The sequence below is a fragment of the Cryptomeria japonica genome, chromosome 9, assembly GCF_030272615.1.
Source record: "Cryptomeria japonica chromosome 9, Sugi_1.0, whole genome shotgun sequence".
Classification (NCBI taxonomy): domain Eukaryota; kingdom Viridiplantae; phylum Streptophyta; class Pinopsida; order Cupressales; family Cupressaceae; genus Cryptomeria; species Cryptomeria japonica.
In genome coordinates this window covers 194747073-194774603 of record NC_081413.1, presented here as the reverse complement: position 1 = coordinate 194774603, position 27531 = coordinate 194747073, and the positions used below count along the sequence as shown (strand labels likewise).

Here is a 27531-nt window from a genome sequence, read left to right as displayed (position 1 = left end):
TAAAATGCATAACTAAATAGTAATTCTGAAACCACAAATGAAACTAAATTACTTAAGATAAATAAAATGATTCTTAAAAACAATCTCAATGAATTTCATATCACTCGAGAACTTTAGGAGTGAATTCATCTTTTTCACCTGCCAAAGGCTATTGCAAAGATCAATTCAAGATAACACACAGTGAACAGCAACATTTTTGCAAAACTTATTAAAACATAAAAAAAATGAACAAATTAATAAATTATGGCAGGATACAATGAAATAAAGGCAGGAAAAAAGGCAAATCTTCCATGAAGGCATATTCTGAAAAAGCAATGGTCCCAAAGGACTATATAGTATATACCATACTATTCATTTAGGTACTCACATTACAAGTATTACATTGCATTGCCTCATTCTTATGTAGAGGGTATATGCATGAACAAAAGCCATAAACTAGCTTGTAACTGAAGTAGTGACCGGCAATTTAGCTCACATACATTTATGCCTGGCAATAGAATCCAAAAATCAAATCCAGGACATAGTATGAAAAAATGCAAATCAAGCAAGACGTTGCAACTTTTTACCATGTGCACAGACCAATACATCAGGAGAAAACACCGTAATTTACAAAGTCCATAAAGTTGAACTGAGATGCAATGCTGACTGCAAAAATTCTCTTCCTAAGAAGTCTCTCAGGAGACTAAAATTACATAGTACAAAGGCTGACCAACAAACTGCTATTCTTCCAATCAGGCTCCATGGCCATTAGAAAATCTAGTATCACTTACACTGCTGTTACACATTACAACAAGGACTTTCTTGTGCCAATTACCATTACCTTTCAAAAAAGAATACTCTTCAAGATTAACTCATATGCCCACCCACTTCACCCATGAGAAAAATCTTCCAATCCTGAAAGGTAATCCATAATCCCACACTAAAGAAGGTTCATTCCTCCCATTTTTTGATCGCCACCAAACATAGACTCCGCGTTCTTGCCGGCTGCCTGGAACAGTGTTGTCTAGGATAAAGGCTACAATAAATGCAATCACCATGTGAAGCGATAGAAGAGTGTTCAACACATAATTCAGCTGCAAAAATGTACAAAGCATTAATCTACAATATTTATTCCAATTTTACAAGACCTATTAAGCACAAGCCAAAATACTCATCAGAACATGTGATTGAACCAAGTAACCAATGGTATACAAATACATTTAAATTATTTAATTCAATTCAGCATTCAAAAGCAGTAAATCCAACTTTGAAAACTAAGGTTGTCCTTAACACGAAAAATATCATTATTAATACTTTAAAGTTTAAACCATAGTTACAAAACTCAGACTTCGAAAAAACAGGGCAGCCAGATGTTTTAACTGGGACATGGGACTCAGCAAAACTTGGTAAATAGAAGCATATATAAATGCATAAAATAAATTAAAATAACATGCATTAAAAATGCCTTGAATATATAGTATATACATAATTCTATCAAGATTCAACTGCATATATTTTTGTATCAAACTCATTAACCCATAATTCATGAGTAGCAGTTCACACGAATCCATCTTTCATGAGCATGAATGGTCCCACTTAACACTCATTGCATCTAGGTTGCTCACAAGAGCGAAGCACTGCAACTTTTCCCAAGACGTGACCCATCCCAGTACTAATGACTCAAGCACACTTAACAATGAAGTTTCTCCAAAAGATCAAACCAACTTATAGCTTACTGCTCCATTTGCAAAATCTTCAACAAACGTTGAGCATTATAGCTCCTTTTAGTCCTTTTAGCTCTTCCAATGAAAAGTAGTAGGTATTTTTCACAATGCATCAAATTATGATAATTTATCAAGATTCAACTGCATAGTTTCTTGGTCGATTTCATTGACCCATATTTCATTAGTGCTTCACACAAACCCATCTCTCAAAAGCATGAATGGTCCACTTAGCACTCAATGCATCTAGGTGATGCTCACAGGTGTGCAAAATATTACTAAATAGTATAAAAATGGATTTCAGGATGCGGAGCTAAGAAATTATTGAAAAAATGTTCAAATGCACACCACCAAAATTAAAATAATTTGATAAATAAAAAAAAATTAGAACTTCAAGCTTGCTCAGTAAAATTTGGAAAGTACTCACCACAAATTAGCAGGCAGGTTAGCTTGCTAAGCAGATCTGGCTCATCAGTACTTGTTAGGCAGGTACTCAACAAGATTCAAAACCACGTTTTTTTAAATTTAATCTATCACACACTCAAAAGCACATTTAAATGCTAAACTGACTGTGGAAACCCTAACTTACAAACAAACCACAACTGCAATAAATTTCAAAATAATGAATAATTTTCTCAATGAGACATTTTATGCATGGCTTAGCTAAAAACCATCATTCTAATTCAGATTCCTACATCTCTTTTCAATTTCAATCACTTTTCTAATTCTCCTATCTTTCCATTGTCCTTCAAAAGCCAAAATCATAGCATTGCCAATGTCAATGGGATGTTTGATCTTGTACCTGTGCTCTGCCAAAGCTGATTGCTTGATTTTACCAAATTGCAAGTCTACTGTATGCTCTTTGATTCTCGTATGAGGAGATTTTCCAGTATCACCTATATAAAGGAATACCCCATAAGCATGGACCTTTATAAACATATTTTCTAAGTTTTGGATTCAACTGGTCTTTGACACTTTGTTAAAAGACTCTAATTGTGTTGACTGGATAGAAGTATGTCATAATTCAATTTCTTCTAAAACTGGCTCATTTCTCCATGCTTCCTTGAACATAAGACAAGTAGGTCCTATCTGAATCTTTGTCCAAGTTATATTTTGGAGGTCTCCTTCCTCTTTGCCTTTTATGGAAGCCTTTCTAACCTATCAATCCCATTGAAGTTTTGTTAAGATATCTCTCTTCTTTCTTCAAATGTTCTAGATCTAAGATACTTCGGGCCTTGTAAAAAGTGTAGTTAATATTTCCACTTTTGGTAACAGATAATGGTAAGGAGTCAACTCTCACACAAGCATCTATGTGAGTTTTCTTCCTATAAGACAGTTTTCTTCTCCTTCTCTTGCTCTTACTCTTGTTCTTCTACTTGTACTTTTTTTTCCTTTTACTTCTTTTGCCACAAATCCTAGTTATCACTTTCATAACAAAATTCTCCAAGAAATCAGCTAATTTTCAGCCTTGAGAGTGAAATTATTGGAAACACTAATTTGTCAATAAGTTACTTATTTCTGCTCCAATTTCTCAGAAATTTTTATTGTTTAAAAATTGAGTAGAAATTCGCTCAGATATGTGAGATATATGTTTTATAAATTTTTAGGGCAGAAACCCTAATTCTGCTTGGACTGAACATGCTCCAATATGGTCTTCCAAACCCCTTTAAAAATCAGAAAAAAATTCACTCCAATTTGAAAGAGATGCGATTTCCAAAATGACCTCCAAAATTGATGAAAAAGCCTTGCCTTCACCATGCCAAGATAATAAAATAACTTGCACAAGATGGATATAATAGGAAATATGCTGCAAATACTTGATAATACTATGCTATTTTGAGGGGGCAACCTCCAATAGTCTTCAATAAGAACATAATACTCAACATGCTCATAATAACTAACCTATGCCTCCTATATATACCATATTATGTTTTGGATACCACCTAGGCCGACTTAGATACTTAAATATGACTCTTACGATGACATAAATACATACCTACATATGATTATAATAATAATTATGCAACTTACTTAAGAGTTAAGGTAGCCACAAGCTGACTACTCATAACACAATACACACTATAGTGTTAGGGGCATAACAGAAAAGATCTAATTGTAAAAGATAAGATCAACAACTAATTAAATAAAAAGGTACGAACTTAACTAAAAGAATAAATGAATATCCATAAAGTCTATACTAAAGACTTAATTGACCATTATAAACTAAATATTACAATATTACTTTAATACCCTCCCTTAATGGATAATCTACTAACTACACCAAGTTTATCTCAAAATTTAACAAATTTGCTAAGACTCGATGACTAAGTAAGAATGTTTGCAGTTTGATCCTTAGTTCGACAATACTCCAACATCATTGATCCATCTTTTACAAGTTGCTTGATGAAATGTCAATGAAGCTTCACATTTTTGGTATGCTAATGGAAGAATGGATTCTTGGCAAGCTTTAGCATCCCTTGATTGTCACAAAACAAGGGCAAAGTCCTTGCTTGAGACATTTTCATGTCTAAATGTATCCTTCGACACCATACTACCTCACATGTTGCTTTTATTGTTCATTGATATATGCTTTTGTCGAGGAGAGAGCTACTGCATATTGTTCCTTGTTGGTCCATGTCACTACACCCGTGCCATGACAAAAAACATATCTAGAAGTGGATTTTATATCATCTATAGAACTAGCCGAATCTAAATCTATGAACCCAACCAACCTAGGAGCTTTTCTTCTACTATTCAAAATACCAAAGTCAAGTGTCCCTTTCACATATCTCAACACCCACTTCGCTACAACCCAATGTTCTGCCTTTGGTGGAGTCGTGAATGTAGAAATGTAACTCACAGCATAGCCTAAACCAGGTCTAATGGTTGTAAGATAGATAAGGCTGACCACTAGTTGCCTGAATGCTAACTCATTTATTACCTTTGGGAGTGTTTTGGCTGAAAGCTTCAACCTTTCTCCATAGGTATAAACGATATTCCACAATTTGTCATTCTAAACTTGTTGATTATACTCTTGGCATATTTAGATTGAGAAATAAAATACCAGCACCTATTTGCCCAACTTCTACACCTAAGCAATAGTGTAGGAGGCCTAAGTCAATCATGTCAAAAGCCTTACTCAAATTACATTTGGTTTGTTAAATCAAATGTACCTCACTACTTGTAATGATGATATCATCTACATAAATGAACAATAAAATGATCTCATCACCTAAGCTTTTGATGTACAACTTTCGATCTGAATCACTTCTCTAGAATCCCTATTGAACCAAATGCATGTCAATCTTAATGTACCATGCCCTGGGTGCCTACTTCAAGCCATATAGAGATTTCGTCAGTCTGCATACCTGATGCTCCTTTCCTACAATCTAAAAACCTGAGGCTGAATCATGTGCACTTCTTCCTCCAAATCACCGTTGAGGAAAGCACTCTTTATGTCCATTTGATGGACTTTTCAACCAAATTGTTCAGCCATGGCCAAAACTACACAAATGGTGCTCATCTTTGTTGTAGGAGCAAAGGTCTCCTCATAGTTAATACCTTCTCTTTGCAAGAACCTTGTTGCCACCAACCGTTCTTTGTACTTGTCAAGTGTACCATCAGCTTTGTTCTTAACTTTGTACACCCATTCGCAGCCAATAGGTTTCCTCCCTGGTGGAGGATCTAAAAAACATGTCCTATTTTTAATGAGACTTTGATGTTTAGTTTTGTGGCCTTTTCCAATTCAAGTTTACCCTTTGCTTCTTCAAAAACCTGTGGCTCATAAATTTCATGAATGTTAACCATAAGAGCAAAGTTAATTGTGTTATGCTTGCTCTTGCCTCTAGCTGATCTACCCTCGATCATTTCGTTATCCTAAACATCACAATGAGACTTTCCCACCACTTTGATCTCTCTTTAGAAACCTCTCCATCCAAATCAATGTTGCCCTCATGAATTAGGCTACCTGTTTCTATGTCATCTAGATGTTTATCGAAGTTCTCATCAAGAAATTCTTCTAGTACTGTTACCTGTTTGGGAGACTCCTCATGCTCAATATCGTCTTGCTCTTTAGGTGAAGCCAACTAAAGCTGAACTTGAATCCTTGGCCTTCAAAGACTAACCTTCAGTAATCTTCATCCCTGAAGAGAGTTGAAAGGTCTCGAATTCTTCATCGATCACAACATCCTTGTTGAATGTCAACATCAATCAACTTGTAGGCTTTATGATTTTCATTGTACCCTGGAAGATCAGCTTCTTACTCTTTGAGTCCAACTTGGTTCTCTTTGCATCTGGAATCCAGACATATGCAATAGAATCGAAGACCTTAAGACGACTAACTTTCGGCTTCCTCCTAGACCAAGCTTCCTCTAGGGTCAAAGACCTATTGAGAAGATATATTGCAATGTAAATTACCTCAGCCCAAAACTTATTGGGAACACTCCTATTCTCCAACATTCACCAAGCCATCTCAACAATAGTACGAGTCCTCTCAATTACTACATTTTGTTGTGGAGCATAGGGTGTTGTGTATTGCCTCTTAATTCATGTTTAGCACAAAAGATATGGAATTTCATTTGAACAAATTCACCTCCATTATAAGATCTAAGAGTATGATGTCACATCCTGACTCTTTCTCTACTAATGATATAAACTTTTGAAAATCCTTATATACATCTACTTTTGACTTCAACATAAATACCCACATTTTCCTAATAAATCATCGAAAAACAAAAGAAAATATTTAGCACCAATGATCGATGCCATATTCATTGGTCCACAAATGTATACATTAACCAATTGTAAGACTCTCAAGGCTCTCCAAGCCTATCCATCTAAAAAAAATTTGTTCTACTTCCATGATTGTCAAGTTGCACAAACACCCTATATCTACTACTTTATATCAAGTAAACCCTCTACCAAATTATCTTGAGCCACTTGAGAGAGGTAGGTTAGGTTAAGCTGCCCATACCACTGATGTCATGGTATACTAATAGATGCACTCTTGGTTGCCAATGCACATTCTTGAATCTCTCTAGTATCAACAAGCCAATACAAACCATGATTTTCAATACCAACAATAATGGTTTTCATGGATTCCTCGTCAACAATAAAGCATTTGTAATTTCTAAATATCAGTGTTCCACAAGGATGCGTCCCCCCCAAAAAAACCTATGTCCCTTGTAGGGAGAAATTTTCGAGACTTGGGGACTTGGGGGAAACGTCCCCCCACAGCATCACCACTTATGCCACCTTTATCGGGGATGTTGTTGGGTCGCTTGCTATATGGCACATGCCATTACATTTTGATTGCAACCTTTAACTTTGTGAAAACTAATTGGCCTTTCATGGGACACACATAGACATGTTATATTGCAGATTTTGCCTTGAAGATTTCAATTCACCTCTATTTTTTTATCAGCACATAATCTGACTCACTAAGAGAAAATTGAGCTCCATTCTTGGGACATAGTACACACTGTGAAAAATGAAATGTTTTCCTTAAAAATATATCTACACATTTCCTCTAACAACAATAGTGTACTCACCACCACTAAAGATCACTGAATCTGAGCAGGCCATGTACTATGTGAACAAATCTTTCTTGTGGGTGAAATGTTGAGATGCTCCAAAATCAATGTACTACGCAGAAGAATTTAACTGATCAACTGGTCGTTTGGCCTTGAAAGTGCATAAAAGGTCGACTCCTTTTGATCAAAATGCTCTACAACAGAAGCCTTTGGTGGTGGCCCTCCAAGGTTGGATTTATTTTCAGCCAACCTCTTCCTACAATGCTTCTTCATATGACCAAGTTTACCACAATAGTGACGTGATATTTTTCAGATTCTTGGAAGTATCTTCATTATTCACTTGACTTTTCTTTTGAGGCCACTTGCCTTTACCATTATCCTTGGCCACAAAGGCTCGTTCCATTCTCAATGTACCACTATTGCTACCAAATTGCATCTTCCATTTGTTCTACTACAAGAGCTTGTTGCAGATTTCTTTGAACTTCAAGTCAGCACCAGTAGATGTGATGTTGAGTGTCTCAATGAAATGTTTAAATGCCCATGGTAAGCTTTTCAACGCAATAACCACCATATCTTCTTCCATCTTGCAGCATATGTCTTGCAATTGATTGTGAATGTCTTTGATCTTCATCAAATGTTTGTTCAAAGACATCTTCTCATCCATCATGATTGAGAAAAGCATATATTTTAGAAAGGCCATGCCTTTATCTGGTGTATCTTGCAGATCTTTGCAAAGGTTTTGCCTATTTGAACATCTGAAAGCACTTCATCTATTACTAACAACTTGATTAGCATGATGGCTTCTTGATCACGCTCATCAAACTTGTACTAGTCTTTTCTTGCAACCGTTGGCCAAGTGTTGATACCAATGATAATCTTTGTCAAGGCATATGTACTCGAAGATTGTGAGCATGCATTGTTATTAAGTGTTGTAATTCTTGCCATCGAAGTATTAGTTGCCTCCAAATGTTATGTTGAGTGATGGCAGCATCCCTCTTGAAATTTGTAATCACGAAAAAACAAACTTTTTGTTGCAACACAAAAAAAATGCTAATATATGGAAAAATATTTGAATTTTTCATAGTCAAATCCTTAGCTAGCAAATAAAAATTCCTTGCCCTAGGCATCACAAACCCTAGCAGCCGCAATATTTACAAAATCTTAAAAAAACAGTGTTCCACGAGCGTTGGGGACGAGGGGACGCGGAGACAGGACGGGGGGACCAAGGGCCTAAGTTTGGGGACGGCGGCGGGGGGATGGCAGGGTGGTGCTGATATAGTTATACATATACATATAGTACTTGAAAAACTAGTTTTGAAAAGATGTATGACAGTATTATAGTATAAGAATTACATTTTCAAATGAGACTAAAGGAAATTTGAAATACTAAATCTAAATACCAATTACCAAGATTTCCAAGTTGTGTTGTTACATGGAGCCTAATCAGACTCGGAGGTTAGATTTTCCCTACTTCTATTAGCGCGGTTTCCCCCCTATATTTTTCAACGGGGGTTTAAGGGCAGTGCCCCTTGCGCGTTCCCTGTCGCAATACAGGGCGGGGTCGAGGGGCAGCGCCCCACGAGGCCAAAAATACTTTTATTATTTTCTAAAGGCATCGGGTGTTATTTTTCTATTGGCCCACGTCCAATTAGAATTACCCCTTAACCCCCAAAAAACTTAAAAAGTGACTTTTTTTTTAAATTTAATTTTAAACATTGCATATACGTGGGGGCGATAGGAGACGTCTGGGCGTCTCCCCGTCCCTTGAGAATCGTCTGCACGTCTCTCGAAGGACAGGGAGACGTCTCCCTGGGAGACGCGGAGACGTCTCGACGGCGCTTGGGTGGCGGTGGCGGGACGGCGGGGGACGTCGTGTCCGCGTCCTTGAGACGTTTCTTACGGGGAGACGTTGTCAAAAAGGGGGGGGGGGGACGCGTCCCCGTGGAACACTGAAAAAAAAATCTGAAAATCAATTCTATTGCGCATCACACGTTTTGCAAAGAACCAAAAAATACACATGATTTGCAAAAAAAATGGCATGTGATCTAGAAAAATCCTTAGCGTGATTTTTAGAAAAAAAAAAAGCCGCACAATTTCGAGCGAAACAAACCTACAATTTGCAAAAAAAAAAGTCACGATTTTGGATAGAAAAACAAATCACTAAAAAAATTCTGCATTTATTTCTCCTTCAACAAAAACTTTAAACTTTTCCTTGTACGAATCTGTATGATTTCATACAATACCATACTATGGCGTACAATGCTCCTTTGGCACATGTCCCCTGTGCATTCCTCAAATCGTCATTGTTTTCTTTTTCGGGTTGCATCTTTGGACTCTTTTTTTTCTCAAAACAACATGAGAAGTAATGAGGGTAATACATAAAACTATTGGCATGGAACAAAAAGGAGCTTCAAGTGGGGATTCATTTGGATGTGGGAGTGGGTGGATAATGTGTGGCAGCCAGATAACATGTTTGAATGCCCTTCTGCCCTCTTAAGATCATATGTAAAGGATCCATTCAAACTACCTAAACCTCTTCTACAATTTGTTAAAATTTTAGACAAAGATAAAAAGTAAAATTGGAGGGGTAATACAATTTGGCTGTCATTTATGCAACAAAAAATTTTAGAGTGAGCTACACCAAGGTATATAGTCACCTTTCAGACATTATAGAACAGGGGGTTAAGGCTTGTCCAAAGTTAACCATGGCTAAGAATGTAGAGGGTGAATAGATTGTTTATGGAGGGAAAACCATGATCAAAGAGTATGTTAGTAAAGTCTACAAAATCACCTATGCCATCCATGGTTGCTAGTTGCAAGGTTTCTACATGAGGAAAGATAAAGACAAGTGAAAAGTAGAGTACAATTGCAAGGATGATGAATATGCAATCACATAAAGTAGAAAATTCTTCAATTGCCAGATTTTTCTTGGCCCATTGCATCCCATTTCATATGGCAGTCTCCCTATTTCAAATGAATGTTGAAAGATACAAAAGTTATTGGTCTATCATATGTCCCCCTCGAGAACAAAAAATACACAGCAATCTCCTTGATCAAAAGTATTTTAAAGTCATTTTTTATGGAGGACATGGAACAAACTTGATTAAGAAAGTGTTGCTCTAATATCATAGATGGGTGGACCCATATTAGACATCAATCATTCATCAATATCATAGTCGGCTCTTGTTTTCTTAGAGCCATTGATTGTTCAAAGAGGCACAAAAATGCAAACTTCAAATTTCATTTCTTTAAGGATGCCATAAAGGAGGTTGGGACCTCAAAAGTTGTACAAGTGATCACCAATTCAGCACGTGTAAGCTAGTTGACATAATAGTGGAGGGTGATTACAAGCACATGTTTTGGACCCCAAGGTGTTCATGCATTGAACAACACATTGAAAAATATAAGGAATATAAATTGGCAGAAGAGAGTGGTGGTAAAAAAAAAATATACAAATGTTCATTTGCAAACACCACACCGCACTTGCTCTTTTTACCACTTTTTCAAGGAAGGGATTCCCCAAACCCATTGAAAAAACATATGATAGCTATTTCATTTTCAAAGAGAGGATGATGTACGAGCCTCTACAATTAATAATGAATAACCAAAGTGGGTATATGGACAAAGACAAACACAACTAAAGAAAAGGTGCAAAACAAAAGATCCTTGATGATGATTGATGGTCCAGTGTGAGGTAAAAGATTATTAATTTTATCAATAAATTAACTCTGTCTCATTTGAGTCTCATTCTTTTTTGAAATTTGTGTCTTCAGACACATTAGCTCCATCTCACCTATTATTGTTTGAGTCGTTAGATATGTTCATATAGCCTCTCCTATTCTTGGAGAGTTCTATAAGACATTTGATAACATGCTTGGGTGAAGGAAGCAAGAAATTCATAGCAAAGATCCTAGTTTGGAATTAAGGGAGGTGAATTGCATAGCCATTATGAAGTGCTGATGGAACACTATAACACCCCACTTCATACAGCATCCCATGTTCTAAATCACATATGATTCACACCAAGAATTGGACAGTAACTCCTTGTGATGATGAAGAGGTGAAGGAAAGGTTAATTAAGACCCTTCAAAAAATAGATAGAATTGAGAAGACAACTTTACTCCAAATGTAGTGGATTGCCTTTGTCAATCTTTGGCATCCAACATTTAGCAAACCATAGGGAAGGATAGATAGAGTTGCATTACCTCAATTCAACCCTATCCAATGGTGGACGTGGCATGGCAAGGTGTTGTAGAGTTGATTGAGATTATCACTTGCCTCCTTTGACAAGTTAATTCCTCTAGTATAGAGAGGAATCCGTCCATATACAACTTAAATCAATCAATCAAGAGGAATAGACTTACCTCTCAATGAGAGGAAAGTTGATGGTCATGCATAGTGTTGTGTAACTTTAGGATCAACATGCTCCTAAGATCAACAAATTTATCTTTATAGTGGGATGTTGATTCCAAAGATACCACAATTTGATGAGGAAGCAAAAGAGAGATTTTGGGGTTCCATTAGATGAGCCAATTCTCATATTGACAAGGACTCAAATTTAGAGTTCGATTTTGATTTAGGTGAAGATGAGGCGGAAGCATAGCAACAACAGATCTAGTTGTCGACATTTAGTAGCCGTAGCATTCCGACCTTTTCATTTTGTTGTTTATGCACATTGATAAAGAAAGCTCAAAAGATTAGACATTGAGATTTTGTTAATTTGTATGTCAACTCATGTGAATTCTCAATTCAACTCTAACGTTTTATATTATAGTTATATAATGAATGTGGTGAATGCCTTATCATATGAATATTTCAATTTTTCTAAATTTTTTAATTTTCCCTATTTTTGTTATAACCTATTATCCCAAAAAAAACGGAACATGTCCCCCCATTTCCTATCGCCCACATCTCGAAAACTTGGTGGAAAATAGCATCAAAGATAACAAGTGTGTCTTACACATCAGGTTCAAGGTTCACTAAGGCAATGTAGCCCTTGATGAAAAAATGGTGTTTCCAACTAATTGTTGTAATTTATTAGATATGTACTTGACTGGATTATAGGTGGCTGAATCTTTGGCATCTACTATTGGTCTAGAGGGAATATCTCATTTGAGAATCTTAGCTGTGTCATAAATGCATGCATCAATATGTCTCTTGGAATTAAACTTCTTTTGATCTTACTGCTTATGAAAAGAGTTTTTCAATAGCTTAGTAACCTCTCTTGAGGGGAATTCCCATGCACCTTTTTGTAACTAACTCTATTGTACAACTGGTCTTTCATTTTTCCAGTCTTATCACCCATGTCCATTATTAGTAATCTTTGTGGTAAATATCAATGCATTTCCTTTGTCTATCGCTAATTGAAAGTTTTGGTGTTTTTCGTGTACTTGTGAAAGACTGCTTTGCTACTGCATACCTGTTTTCCATACAAACACAATTAGTGACAATGTTACGGGGCTGGATTGCCACTCTGTCTTCCTGATTGTTATGTTGCTGCAGCTCCAGCAGTTAGTCATTAACATCCATCTCATAAATATTTCCTGTACTAACTTCACATTGCATAGCTCCTCAAGATGTAATTCATTAACATTGTCTTCAATATTATTTATTAGCAGTGTTCCACGGGGACACATCCCCCCCTCCCCAAAAAAAACCCATCCCCTGCAGGTGGACGTTTCCAAGACTTGGGAACTTGGGGGAAACATCCCCTAACAGCACCACCACTTTCGCCACCTCTGCCACTCTGTCAGTGGACGCTGCCGGGTTGCTTGCTATATGGCACATGCCATTACATATTTATTGCTACCTTTAACTTTGTGAAAACTAGTTGGCCTTTCATGGGGCACTCACAGAGATGTTATATTGCAGATTTTGCCTTGAAGATTTCAATTCACCTCTATTTTTATCTCGGCACCACCCACCCAGCACCACTCCGCCACCATCCCCAAATTTAGGCCCTTGGTCCCCGGTCCCCAAAACCCATCCCCCTGTCCCCTTGTCAGGAAGCTTCGTGGAACTATGTTTATTAGGCTATCTCAGTTGCGCAGCTGCTACAAACATGACCTATAAACATTCTTCTCATTAATATTTTCTATACAAACTCAGTTGAAAATATGTTCCATACTTGAATCACTATGCCATTCTTCTTATTGTAATCATGTTTTACCTCTAATGTTTCTGACAAAGAATTATAACATATGACCTTAACTGCAAAATATTCTTCCAAATTTACTAATGGATTATATTCCTGCCTCTGTTACATTTTTTACAGATTTTAATCCACACAATCCATCTCTATGCATAATTTAATCATTATTTAGCTTCACTATAAAGATGCCCTATAAATATATAAAAGAACTTTTATTAATGATTTACTCAAGATAAACATATGCCATCTTTACTTTCACAATCTGACTTTATACTTAGTCCATGTGCATCCTATGGTTAAATAATAAATAGCAATGTAACTCCTAGGAAAAAAACAAATGTCCGTTGTGCAACGTCTTCCTTAAAAATACAAATATAAGATACAAGTATATGACCCAGGAGAATGGAATAATACAAAACCTAAGGAGTTTGCATAGCCATAATCTGCAGTTTATCATATTGTCATAGTTGAGTGGGTATCAATCTTGCCAGGGTCTAGATCCCAGAAAGATAGATGATATATATATATATATGAAGAGTTGTATAAGATGAGATAAAGAAATGCTCAACATTATTCCCAATTTCCCAGTGAAATGCATAGAGAACTAGGGCTAATATACAGACCATAAAGGCTAATAATCAGAGAACTATATAAAATGAGATGATGGGACATCCAGTGAGGAAACACTTGTGTCTATGGTCCTAAGATCTGTTGAAGAAAGTGAATGTTTCTATTATACTTTTGTACTTAATGCACAGACCAGAAAGGCTAATAATCAGACAGTTACATAAGATGAAATTGAGGGACATCCAGTGGATAAACATTTGTTTCTATGGTCCTAGTGTCAGTTGAAGAAAGTGAAATGTTTCTATTATACTAACGTACTTAATAGACAGACCATAAAGGCTAATAATCGGACAGTTACATAAAACGAGATGAAGGGACATCCGGTGGGTAAACACTTTGTTTCTAGGGTCCTAGCATCGGTTGAAGAAAGTGAAATGTTTCTATAATACTTTTGTACTTAATGGACAGACCACTAATTATCAGAGTTATATAAGATGAGATGAAGGGACATCTAGTGGGGAAATCAGAAATGCTTGTTTCTACAGTCCTAGAATCAGTTGAAGAAAGTGAAATGTTTCTAACTTTCTATCATACAATGAAAATCTTCAAAGGCTTCTGCAAAAAGAATGGAGCCAATATCTAGGTGGAACACTTTTTTGCTGTCATATTCCTTTAAATGCTCTCATATTTGCTTCCACTTTCAACATGTGACAAGCCACATGCACAAGTCCATCCTTTATAAATGAGATCACCAATGCCTTACTTGTAAACAGCATTTCAAAACAATGGAAAAATAAATGGAATACTCACTCCACTGTTACCAGTTCGAAAGGGTCCATGCGAGGCCACTATATAAGGAAGAAAATAGCTTGGTACAGGAGAATTTGCAGCTGGTGAAACTCCATAGCCCTGAAAGTATGCAGGTACAGATAGAGAAAAGAATAAAGAAAGACCCACAATAAGAACATTTCTAGAGCTCCCTGTTTCACTGTATCGTAGATTTGACAGACCAAGTGCTGCAAGCATGGCCCACATAAAACATAAAAGTGCAGCAACAATGGCTTGTGGAATTGAAGCTAAAATAGCTCCCACTTTGCCTGCCAAACAAATAAATACTTGAGATTTGATATTCCAAATATTGCAAGAAATAAATTTAACAAGGCTGCAATAAAAATGAGGAAAATGTTTATTCAGAAACACTTTAGAAATAAAATCAGGAACAAGTAGAAACCATTCAAAGCCATTTATAGATATTTGTGATTCATTATAGCAATTATTTGCAGACATGTAAATGTTTGCAATTCATTGAGGTGATAATTTAAAGACACCTTACATCTTTCTCTTGGTAGACCAAAATAATCATGAATACAAATGCAAACAGTAACTCTTGTCATAAGATCAAAAACCTGGGAAATTAGAGAGAATTTCTTCATACCAACAAGTGATATGAGAATTAACAATCCAGCACCTAGTTCCACAGCTCTCCTGCTTCCCATCTTTGTCACTGCAATGGTGTGAACATTTTCAGTAAGAGTATGTGCACCTGTGCCAGTGCCCCAAAGTCCAGCCAAGATGCTAGTTACACCTTCTAAACCAATTCCTCTGCTCACAACACCAGGTGGTGGAGCCCTTGATGCAACTAAAAGTGAGGTTGCATGATACGATCCAACCTATGTCCAAACAAACAAAGAGTAAGACCTTGCTAAAATATTAAGATAGACACATAATCCAAAGATTTCAAAATATAATCTATCAAATTAAAATATGGTATTATAATAACACATAACAAATTATTTAAATGTCAACAGGAAGCTATATAGGGGGATAAAATCAAGAAAAGGGATAATATCGTATTCAGGCTACATTTAGGGTTAGGTGAAAAACCAGAAAAAACTGCTGCAAAAATTCTGATTTATCTGGAAAAAAAACATGATTTATCTGCAAAAATTCTGATTTATCACAAGTTTCCATTAACTGGAGTCTGGCGATTTATCAGACCAATAAACGAGTTAAATCAGGATTTTCTCAGTAATTTTTTCAGTTAAAGTACAGTTGACTGATAAGCTGAAATCTGTGGTATTTTCAAGAGTTTCTCAATGCCTGCAGAGGAAAATGACGCTGAAAGACAAATCACAGTACTTTGCAGCAATCTAAAAAGTCTACTGCAGTAAAACCAGTTACTCTCAAATCTTAGGAATGGACGACACAAAATAATGTGGATTATGAATGACATTTAGTATTTGATTTGTTAATCATGTGTCAAGTCCTAGTTTTAAAGAATGCTTATATTATAGTCAACCTGCAAATGATTCTATTGACTAACTGGGATTTGTATTAACAAATTGTTGGTAGATCCCCAATAAGACTGAAGAAAAATGTATGCTCATAGGCTTTTGGCATGGTCAGTTAATTTTCACATCTCCTGGAAAAGACAAAGACCACCTTCATCCATCTTGACTTTTTGGTGATAAATTAAAATTAGTGTATTTGACTTTTTGTTTGTATCTAGGCAGGAAAAGGCCAAGGTTGATATAAGAAAGGACTTATGTCTAAAAACTATATTGCATGACATCCTTTTCATTATTTTCCTATTGATGAAAAATAACAATTAAAAATGTAATTAATTGAATTTCGCCATAGGCATAGAATATCAGGCTACCTTTTCATTAAAATCATAATCACTCACCGAATCCACTGATGCAATTATGGATACCGCACACATTACAACTCCTGTTCTCCAATGAAAGGTTGGAGTTCCCCACTGAAACGGATATGGAATCCGAACCCATGGAGCTGATTCCCATGCTTTTGAAGCATCCGTACGACAATGATTCATTGTGAAAACATGCTTTCTACAAGCTTCTGAAACAATATTTGAAATAGGTACATTTGGATCACACCCCTTGTAATTGTAAGCTCCAGCCTCCGTCAAAAGAAAAGCATATGCCCATGTAATCCCAAGCCCCAGTGGAACCTGAATTGAAAGATTATATAATGGAGGATAAATGATAGCCAAGATTGTATTATACCATTTACTTCTACATTGGTTGAGACAAGAAACAAGCAGAGACAATTATCAAGGTGATAAAATAAACAGTAAGCTCTGTCTCCATCTCAATATCAAGAAAAAAATAAATAAAAGACAATATTTATGGAAATTACCGCATAAACTTGAAATATTCGGTGTCCAAAAATAGAAATCTTGCGTAGATACTGCAAAGCGAATTTAAAGTTCAAACATGATTAAGGTAATTCTACAGATTTTTTAAATCTTCGAACTGGTACAAGCAACACAATCATTAAAATAAGCTAAAATATAAATATTATAAAATAATGGCTAGACCAGAATTAACAGCAATAGAAATATAAACAATAAACCTCAATTCCTTTCATATATAAAGATGATACTGCTTACCAAAGCAAAAAGGACAACCAATAATATCTGGGGAATGCTAATTTCCATACAGGTACCCGCTTGAGGAAAACCATAGCTAAAGAATGCTAAGCCTACTGCTGCCACGGTTGGTGCAACAACTACCGGGTTTATTAGCCTGCAACCAGCATATGTATCAAGTGTCAAAAGTTATAGATGAATCATTACCCTATGGCAGTCAGTCTAAAGTTTTAAACCAGTTTTGCAAAATGACTTCGAATATCAGAGTTAGCAACATCCTGTTACTACATAGTTTTTCTAAGACGATCTCTAAACTTGTTTTTGGTAGATCTCATGGGTGATTACAATTACAATATTCTGAATAAATTCCCAATGGTAAGAAAAACACAACTTCAACTCCTTTTGAACACCACAGCCTTGCATATTGTATGATTTCATATTTGGTAGTCGCCTACACAATATAACCTTACAAATAATGTAAATGAGTATGTCCCATATAGCATTCAGCAAATGGAAACCACAGCCACTCCTCCTAAATAAGCTGATGCTGATGTTTAAATATTATAGAACCAGATAGTAAGGATAGAAATAAGCACAGCCAACTCGTAGTCAACTAAAATGTTCAGTTTTCGCTGCCCATTAATGGCCAAATAAGTGAAAATAGCAATATGCGTGTATTATAACCAATAGAGAAGTCTGTGTTGTCATATTTTCTAGAAAACATGTGCCAAAGTTATTACAAAGAAAAATAAAATTATATATATAAGTGTCAACACAAATTGATGTATAACATGAGAAGCCAATTATGATAGTATCATTGATGCATCAACTCATATGGTTACCATACAAAGCATGAATTAATGATGTGATACAACATGAACCCAGAGGTCACTTGCAATTAAAAATCAACGTAACAAACCTGACATTATCTTTCTGTAACTAACGCAATTCTTGTTGTGATCCATACAGAACTAAATCTGAGAAAAGAAAATGTACATCCTTTTATCATTCTTTGCACTTGAGACAACAGTAGAATGACAATTGTGGTCATCAACATACCACAATAGTTAAAGCAGATGAAGCAACATTGTGTCATGAACAAATGTTTTCCAAAGGGGAAGATCAGAGGTGAAGAAGACATTACTTGGAGTAGTATTGAATATTGATGAATAATTTGTGGTGGCCTTTCTTTTCTATTATACTACATGGTACAATTGTCCCAATCTCCCAAATTGAACCAGGCATTTGTTTTGTTTAAGTCTTTGATAATACTTGTAAGTTGTACCTGAGAACCAAGGATTAATATGGCAATGCTCCTTTATTTTAAAGAATTTTGATTTTTCCCAATGAAAGGAAAGTTCTTCAACTTATAAGAGATTGCCCACAAAGATGGCCTGTTTCTTCTAATGTGTTTGCAAGATCATTTTCCCTAGCCATTGGCTACAATTTTATTTACTTCAAATAAATAAGCTACCAATGTGAACTGTTGAGTATTATTTTATTCAGTTTCTGAATGTGTTTATGAGAATATGTCCCTTGCCATTGGCTACAGTTTTATTTGTTTCACATATATAAGCTAGTAACATTAACTGTTGAGTATTATTTTGCTCCCAATCTGATCTACACAAAGCTATATAATTAGAGACCGACACAAAGTTATAGCCTAGAACAGTATCTAACAAATATTTAGTATTTTCAACATGGGGAATAGAGCATTAATTGATATCACCCATGAACACATTATAAATAAATACTTAGAATAAAGAAGTAATAGCATTGAAAAGGATTATGTGAAAGGAACCTGAGAAAAAGTGACATCAATCCACTATAGCCCAAGATCATCTGAAAAGTGGAAGCCATAATTATAGCTCCCTGTAACTCCTTCATTGTGTGCTTGAATCTCTGCAAGAAACAAAGCATGTCTTCACTAGAGTAAATTGAAGCCCTGTGATTTCCCTCTAACTATCATTAAGATATATGTAAAACATTAATTAACTTAATATGTTTAACAAAGGAGAATTGCCCGTGTTATTATGGTTCTGTGCTGGTCATTTAACCACCTATAAGCTATGTATCGTTTGTTCATTTGAAAATCAAAGACTCATTTTTTGCCAACAAAAGAAACTTATGAAGTTTAAAAGATATATATAACATATATTATGCATTTTATGATACTGGTCGGGAGATTTTATAGTTACTTGTAATTTTTAATATTCCTGCCTAGCACTTAGCATACAAGCATTTCTCTGTCCTTTAAAACATCTCTGTTTTCTTAACAGGAGCTATTACAAATAATTGTATTATTCTGGGCAAAAGAAAACTGAGAAATCTTTAGAAGGGATGCAAGATGATTCCAGTTGGTTCTGATGAAATATGCCATGTTAAATATATGTCTAATAAGATTACGTATATATTCAAGTCTATTTCATGCATGCAGGGATCAAGCATGCACGCACACAATAAAAATCATGTAAACCTCAACCCATTTGGAAACTTTACAAACACTGACTCATAAAATCATGCACTATCTGACAATTAAGAAGCTTTTAGTTTGTGGCATTGTACTAATCAAACTACAGAAAACAGTCCACATTTTAAATTAGATTACCTTGTGACTGTGACACAGAAATTTAATGCAAAAAGTAGAATCCGGATAGCTAACCAACTTACATGTCTATTAAGAGCTTGAAATTCTGAAGAATTGACAATAGCTAGAGCTGGAGCCAAGTAAACAAAAGAACCTCCCTGGATTAGTGGAAGTCTTGAACCAAAATATGAATGTAGCAGAGTTGTCACTCCAGATACCAAAAGCACAGTTGAGATCACTCTTGCGGTATCATCCTGTTGTCATGATAGGCTATCTATTATCAGCATTATTCTATTATATACAGACTAATAACTAACCAAGGGAAAAACAACACAACATTCGATATAAAGAAACAGTGTAGTGGAAGATACTTACATCACTCCCACCCATTGCTGGTATAAGGACTAGTGGTATAAGAACAAGAGAACCTGCTATCGACAAGTAATGCTGGACTCCATACAGGAAAATTGGGACTGCAAATCACAGTGTCAACCAAATAATAAGGGACAAAGGATACAAATATTACACTTTATACAGGAAGCAAATATTAAAAAATTGTTTGAACATTTTAAAATCAAAATTCTATTCTGTTAAAGACAGCCAATGCCATTCAATTTGGAAGAGAGAAAAAGGTGTGAACAAAATTGCAAATTGAAACCTAAAACAACAAAAACAGGATTAAAAAGGCATTCAAGAATATCTATCTGAAAATAAGACAACTTCATGCATTTTCTAGGACTATTCCCTCAAAATGCTAGACTACTTTGTAGCCTTTCAATGGGCCCTATATTGATACTTTATAGCATGCAGTATCTATGTGAAAGTTTGGTTCTAGAACCATGTTTCTCTGAGTTTCCACGATGGGTGCAGGTTTCACTTGTATAAGTAAACCATTAAACATCATTAAACATTCTAAAGAGGTGTCATTCAAATTACTGTTTGCATTTTTGAACCTGAAAACTAACCATTGAAAATTGATTGAAACATGGAATACAGATGCAAAACTGCAAAAACAAATACATGATTGTTATAATATCATTAATAATGTCCTCCTTTTGTTTTTTAATTTTACAGATCTACTATTTTCTGTTTTGTTTTAAACAACTGTTGGCATAAGGGGCATCACTTTGACGTCCCTCAATGTCCCCAAGCACCTCTCAAAGCAGGACACATCATCATGGTAAAACAGAAAATTTTGCAAGACATCTTGCAGCCATAAGAATGAAAAGACAGAAAAAAGGGACATGTCCCCACTGCTTCCCCACCCATCCCTGAAATGTCTGGAAAGATGACTGACAGTAGAGGATGCATCCCCATAGATCACTGGTCCTGAATATTTTATCATCAACCTGGTTATTTAAGACAACCTCTGGTGATTTGATGTGAAATGCAGACACCATCTACACAATAACCAACATGGCAGTTTAATGTCTTCTTTCATCAGAATCTAGAAGGAATGAGAAATTAACACTTTAGCAGATCTGTGGACACTCGAGTAACAAAATTGAAACATTATGCTTGATGAATGTTTTTGATTTAAGAAGACAGGGTAAGGATAATTTCAACATTAAAACAAGGTTTTTATTTTGAACTCCTGCACTAGAGTCTTCATTTGGACAAACCAGTCTTCAAGAAAAATCTGTTGGTAGGATAAACTATTTAAGTAGAAGCAACATGACATCAGCCTTACAATATCGGTAAGCAAGGCCAACATGGATTTTGTATGTCAGAAACACGGAGTGGAAGTATTGCAAGTACAAGTTCACGCTAGCATCAACATTTTCTGATGAAACAACTGAGCTTTTAGAACCAATATGAATTAAGATGTCAACATCTAGTTATGTTATGAAAACTGGTGTAGTGTTGTAAATTGTAACCCCCTTACAATTTCACACTCCTTTTTGGACCATTGCCTTAGTGTGTTTCCTCCTAGCTCTTTTCCAAGCATATTTTTAATTTTTGGCTTTGCACTACAAAACTGATGCCATATGTTGATATCATGATCTAGGTCTCTGTTATGAATTTGTGTACACTGAGCCTACCTTTGTCTCACCCCTTCCTGGGTGGACTAGGGCACTAGGCATCCTTGTCCTAGTGGACTACAGCACTAGGTGTCATGGTCGCCCCCAATTTGGGCTCATTTGTTAATATGTCGGTGTACCAATTTCCACTAGTTGATCCTCGATCCCAATACTTTAATATGACCATTGGAGGTCGACCTAATTTATGAAATACCTTGGGAGCCCTATATAAGAACATATTTCCTAATTCATTTTCATCCCTATGATATTGAGCATTATTGAGATCACTTTCTACAGCAATTATTATGAGTGAATTTCTTCAAATCTAAGCATTATGGAGCAACAATTTAGAACAATCTTCATGCAAGTGGCTTTTATGATTGAGTCTTTTATGCCTTATCAGTCATGTTATTGCAGCAACATTTGTGGGTTTTATTCAAAGAGCATTGCATCATCAACAACAACATCAAGCTTGAGGTATAATATTGTGGATCCAACATTTTACTTAGGAGATTTCCTTTCATCCATTTTCATTAAAGGGTTAATTCCAAACCCAAGGTTTGACTGAGGCAAACCCCCATCAACACAACACCATTTTTCCTCTCTTGTGTGTGCAGGTTATAGGTTCAGCAAAGAAGGAATCTAGATTCAGAAAGTACAAACTAAGACAAAGAGAACCAAATTTTGAAGGAGCAAAAGCCCTGGACAGTGGCAATCACCAAACAGTGTCCAACAAATTCCGACAAAAGTTTAGGGAGACATTCAGAGCAACAGCCTAATCCCAAATCTGTTTCCGATATCCGCATCTGACACCTTTAGAACTAGGATGCCTAGCCCCATCGTCCAGCACATTGAGCTCAAATTGCACAAAAGTTCCTTTTTGATTCTCATTTCCACATTTGTACTCGGAGTCTGCATATTTGATCTATAGCTTACTGTTTATGCTGATTATTCTCAATTTTGCATCATTAGCCCTAGTTCTCACATTTCTTTATCAAATCAAATCAATCAATCAAAAAAATAATCAATCATAGTGCCCAGATCTTTCAAAAGGTCTGAAGTTGGGCCTATTGATTATTCTCCAATGTATTGAGGTGGTAAATACTAAATTATCATAACCCCGTCATAAGAACTTCTCAGACCATCCTTATGAAAATAATATAATAAAAATTAGCTATATGTCTATCGGCAGAAAATTACCTTATCCATAAGACTTCATAATTTTCTACTATCTAGGTCGACCTCCACATAAAGAATTCCTTTCCCTAATCGACGAACTTGTATACCTTAACAGATCACTAAACAAATAGTTTCCAAGGGGCACATTAGACTAAGAGACAGATATTTCCTTAAGGCAGCAATTCCAACGAGACATCGAGTGGACTGAAAATAATAAGGATCGGGTAAAGTTAGTTAAGTTATGGATTAATCTCCCAAGTAATCCGATCCACTAAAGGTTAGTTAAAGATTAGGAACATGAAGTCTATTAAAATAATATTGTAATATTGATATAGTGGTCATCTTAGTTATTTAGTTAGTATTTAAAAACTTACTTTCATGTCTTTCATCCTTAGTTAGTTTTAGGAAGTTTCATTTCTGTCTTTCATGTTTCTATTCTCGATCGTTTCCGTTATGGAAATATCCTCTTGTAATCTCTATTTAAGGAGCTTTCATCTCCTTTTGTAATTATCGAATAATCAATTATCATTTTAACGGGCATCCCCTTTGCAAATAGACATGTGTGGGAAGAGACATACCATCTTGGGTTGACGTACTTGATGAAAGGTAGGTTAGGTCTTCACCTCTTATGAACTCGAAAGGTTGATCAGCCTTCCTGATTTGCAACAAATCCTACCTAGTTCCAAATAGATTTACTATAGGAATTTATATAATAATATGTTCAATTAGAAATATCAGTAATATTACTTAAATTGGAAAACAATACTTAAATTAGAGAATAATGCAATTACATCAATTATCCCTATATATTTCAGCAAAATATAAATAATGCATTCATATTCTCACATCCATTTCCACATATAAACTTACTAATTTCAGGCTTCTAATAATAAATTAGATTCTGCTCTTTATTGGCTTATTTTCTGATTTCAGATCAAATGTTTCTTCCCATTCTATGCCTTCTTGGATGAATTCCTCTTCGTTTTATATCTTCACAATGGGAGGGTCACATCCCTTGATAATGAAGAGATGCTCCTCTTCTTATGCACCCGTTACCTGCTGCCTTTTCATTGGCATCCAATGCCCCTTGATAAAAACCAATGCCTCTTGCTAGACAATAATTAGATAAGTACTGAAAATGATAGATTTCAGGTCAGCCCTCCTTAATAATTATTGCCAATTATTCATCATTATTTATGCTGGGTCGGCTTGCATTAAAAAAAATGTCGAGGTTTAATTAAGGCTGCAATTTGTTAGGTTCTGCTATGCTATTGTTATTTAATAGAGTTTGAGGCATGACAATCCGCCAAGACCTTGAACTATAGTTCTACACAACAATATATTGGGAGAAATATCATATGGATCCTGAACAGAGTATCGCTGTCAAGAACAACAAATAATAACATATAAGAGTTGACATAGCAGTGTGATTCACCAGTTAATCTTGTAAAGTTTCAAATTCCACTATCCGCAGTCTACCCTACCCAAAGAAAATGTGAGTCAGAAATGGCTATGTGAAAATGCTGGCAACTTCTTTATTTTTGGACGAATGTGCATCAGATTACACCAGACATCAAACAAGGTATGCAGGAAGACTAGCAAGTTTACTGGGCAAATCCTGTTTATTTTTTAAGAGATACACCCATTTATGCGAAACATCAAATGAGGTGCACTGGTTGAGAAACAGGCTTACAAGGCAAACCCTGTAGTATGATACCAATGCCAACAAAAGCCAATAATGCATAAAAAGAGGGTGTGATTTCCCAGTGCAATTGATAATGTTCTATACTGTCAGCCAGGGCTTGATTCCAGCCAGAATCTACCCCATCCAAAGTATGTTGGAATCAATTGAATGCAGCCAGGTGCAAGCCCCGGTAATTTTAATTCTACAAAACGCAAAGTATACTACAACAAAGATCAAAAGAGTTAAATCTGAAAAGGAACATAGTTGAAATGAAAGTTATCAAAGGCACTAACATCTGAAATTTTGTCATGTGAGGAAAGGACTCGAATGTCATCAAGAGTGTTGCATCATCCGAATACCAGAGTTACAATCAGTGTTCTCCAAGGCTATAAAGAATAATGAATAAGATTTTGTACTGCGTGACAAAGAATCTACATGTTTCTGAAAAAAAGCATTTTTCACTTTCCTATAACACAAAATAACACTCAACCCTGGCATATTTGGCAAAGGGCAGCTGCACTACTCAGTACAGATACTCAAAGTTCAGTATAACAATAAATGCTATGTAATTAGAAAGAGTTTAGAAAACTGTAAATCTTTCCCACAATAAGCAAATTTTGACTTTCATATAATTACAGTTTTTTTCTCGAACCTAGCATAAAAGCTGAAGGATGACTGTGATGTGCAGTGTGGAAGCCTATTTGTGTTTGTAGATGCACAAAAACAAATTCTAAAGCAACGCAATAGTATGAACTATGAAGTAAAAATAATAGACAAAATCTGAGATTCGTGTGAATTCATACTTTAGGAGAGACTTCCTGGACGCATTGAATGAAGTAAAAATAATAGACCTAATCTGATATTTATCTGAGCTTATAATTCAAGAAAAACCTCATGGACGTTTAACGCTGTGTTTTCTAAGCGCAGCCGACCCAATTTAAAGCAAAACTGCATACAAGCAATTATTTGAAATTAAAAAAAAAAAAGTATTCTGACATTTATCTGAGCTCATTCTTCATAACAGACTACCTCTTGATTTAATTTTGAATTCCAAAATGCATCCAACCAAACTCAAGCTGAGAAAACAAGGCAATGCAAATAAATAAAGCATCCAACTGACCTAATCCGGGGTTTTCTCGAAGCTCATACTTCATGTGTGACTGCCTGGACCCCATGGCATCCTCTGTATCCTGTGAATGAGACGACATGGCATCAATTTCCGGTGTTTCCCTCTGCACTGACCGGGTTGCCTTTGGTGCCTCCAGATCGGGCCCCTTCTTGGCTCTGGCAGGCGGAGGTGCAATAACCGGTATAGCATTGTTGTTGGCATTAGCATTGGCGTTGCCGTTGGCATTGGCATTGACATGAGCAGCGCCACCATTAGCATTAACCTTCTCAATTTCCTTAACACCGCCATTAGTACTGCCCATCCCAGCCTCCAGATCCACCTTCCGGCCGCCACTACGCCCTGGGGGAGGAGGTGGCGGGGGCGGGGGCCTAGCAGCACCGCTAAAGTCTGTACTAGTGCCATCACCGTCACTGACATTACTCGCCGTAGTCTCGCCGGAGAAATTGCTTTTAAAGCCCGTTCTCTTGGCCCAGGTTTTTAACACCTTAGGATTGTGAGTTGTATCGTGCGGCAAGGGTTCCATTCTTGGCGGCCACGGCCCCGGCCTGCTGCTCTTCTTTCCCTGTAAATTTAAATCCTCATTATCTCCCCCTCTCGTGCGCATCGAGCTCGCCATTACCTACTATAAACCCTGAAAACAAATCCTCGCCCCTGCTTAAATACAAACCCTAACACTCAGAATCACTGATCCAGCCATTACCAGTATCTCAACGGGAAAAAAAATATATGAGTATTTAATCCACAAAAACCAGCAACTAAAACTGCGAATATTTAAGCCAACGAAAATGAGGTGACAAGTCCTTATCTACGCGACGTTTTACCAAACAGTTGGCACAGGCCGAGTTTTGGATCCAGATATATGTACACATTTTTCCGCTGTACCTACCAATAAAATAACTCTTTCACCCCGATCTAGCACGTCTGCTGCGCATTTAACCTGTGGGGCCGCTAGAGTATATTCATTGTATATATAACAAAAATAAATTCTAAGAAAGAGGCTTCTCACTGAATTTGTTTCGCATTCAGATCTTCGTGTCTCATAAATCTTCCAGACAAACTTATTTGTTCTTCCTCATTCTCATGGCATGATATACCATAGGGTTTGTAGGGTTTCAAATTTTTTGACACATACAGCAGAGATAAAGCCTGCTGTGCTGTGCTGCTTGTGAAGACGAGAACCTTTTTCTTTAGCATTATTTTTTTTTCGCCCTGCCACTGGGCTGTAAGTAATTATTTTTCTTGAACAAAATGATTCTGGATGTTTATTTTCCTTAAACGCAGTAAAAATAATTATTTAAAAAATAAATGGCGACTGCAAAAAGTTAAAACCTAGTTGCTTGCGTAGAGTACAAATTTGGAACTGTAAAAAAATTAATGGGGGATTTTGAGAATATGCCAATAGTCGTAGTGTTTGTGTATTTAAGGTGGGGATTTGAGAGAATATATTACATAGTGGGTCCCACGGGCGATTCATTAACACTGAAAAAAGGGAGGATCTGGGTCCCACTGGAGTTCATTGAATTCTAGGCTAAAATAAAATGATAGAGACACTTCCTCTCATTATTTGCTTGCTGAAGTGAAATTCAAG

At 36.1% G+C, this 27531-nt stretch overlaps 1 protein-coding gene across 4 annotated transcripts; it reads right to left on the bottom strand.

Annotated features, from left to right (window-relative positions):
- Nucleotides 1-301: 301 nt before the first annotated feature.
- Nucleotides 302-27274, bottom strand: LOC131052389 (nucleobase-ascorbate transporter 12). 4 transcript variants are annotated; one of them, XM_057987033.2, is made up of 11 exons: nt 26765-27228; nt 25935-26594; nt 20306-20403; nt 20014-20184; nt 19145-19245; nt 17365-17500; nt 17112-17162; nt 16636-16923; nt 15385-15619; nt 14760-15046; nt 302-1073 (listed from the first exon to the last, which is right to left on the bottom strand). In XM_057987033.2, the coding sequence occupies exons 2-11, from the start codon at nt 26557-26559 to the stop codon at nt 852-854; spliced, it is 2214 nt and encodes a 737-aa protein (XP_057843016.1). In that variant the 5' UTR covers nt 26560-26594; nt 26765-27228; the 3' UTR covers nt 302-851. The 4 variants fall into 4 exon arrangements, with proteins under 4 accessions (XP_057843016.1, XP_057843015.1, XP_057843017.1 ...); XM_057987032.2 differs by having other exon boundaries at nt 26830-27228; XM_057987034.2 differs by having other exon boundaries at nt 26950-27228.
- Between the last annotated feature and the right edge of the window lie 257 nt (nt 27275-27531).

Coding starts and splice junctions, on each gene's coding strand:
- LOC131052389 (XM_057987033.2), bottom strand. CDS start 26,559: ATGGCGAGCTCGATGCGCACGAGAGGGGGAGATAATGAGGATTTAAAT. Junction 20,185..20,305: donor CAGCAATGGGTGGGAGTGAT/GTAAGTATCTTC, acceptor TCATGACAACAG/GATGATACCGCAAGAGTGAT. Junction 15,620..16,635: donor TAATTGCATCAGTGGATTCG/GTGAGTGATTAT, acceptor GTTTGGACATAG/GTTGGATCGTATCATGCAAC.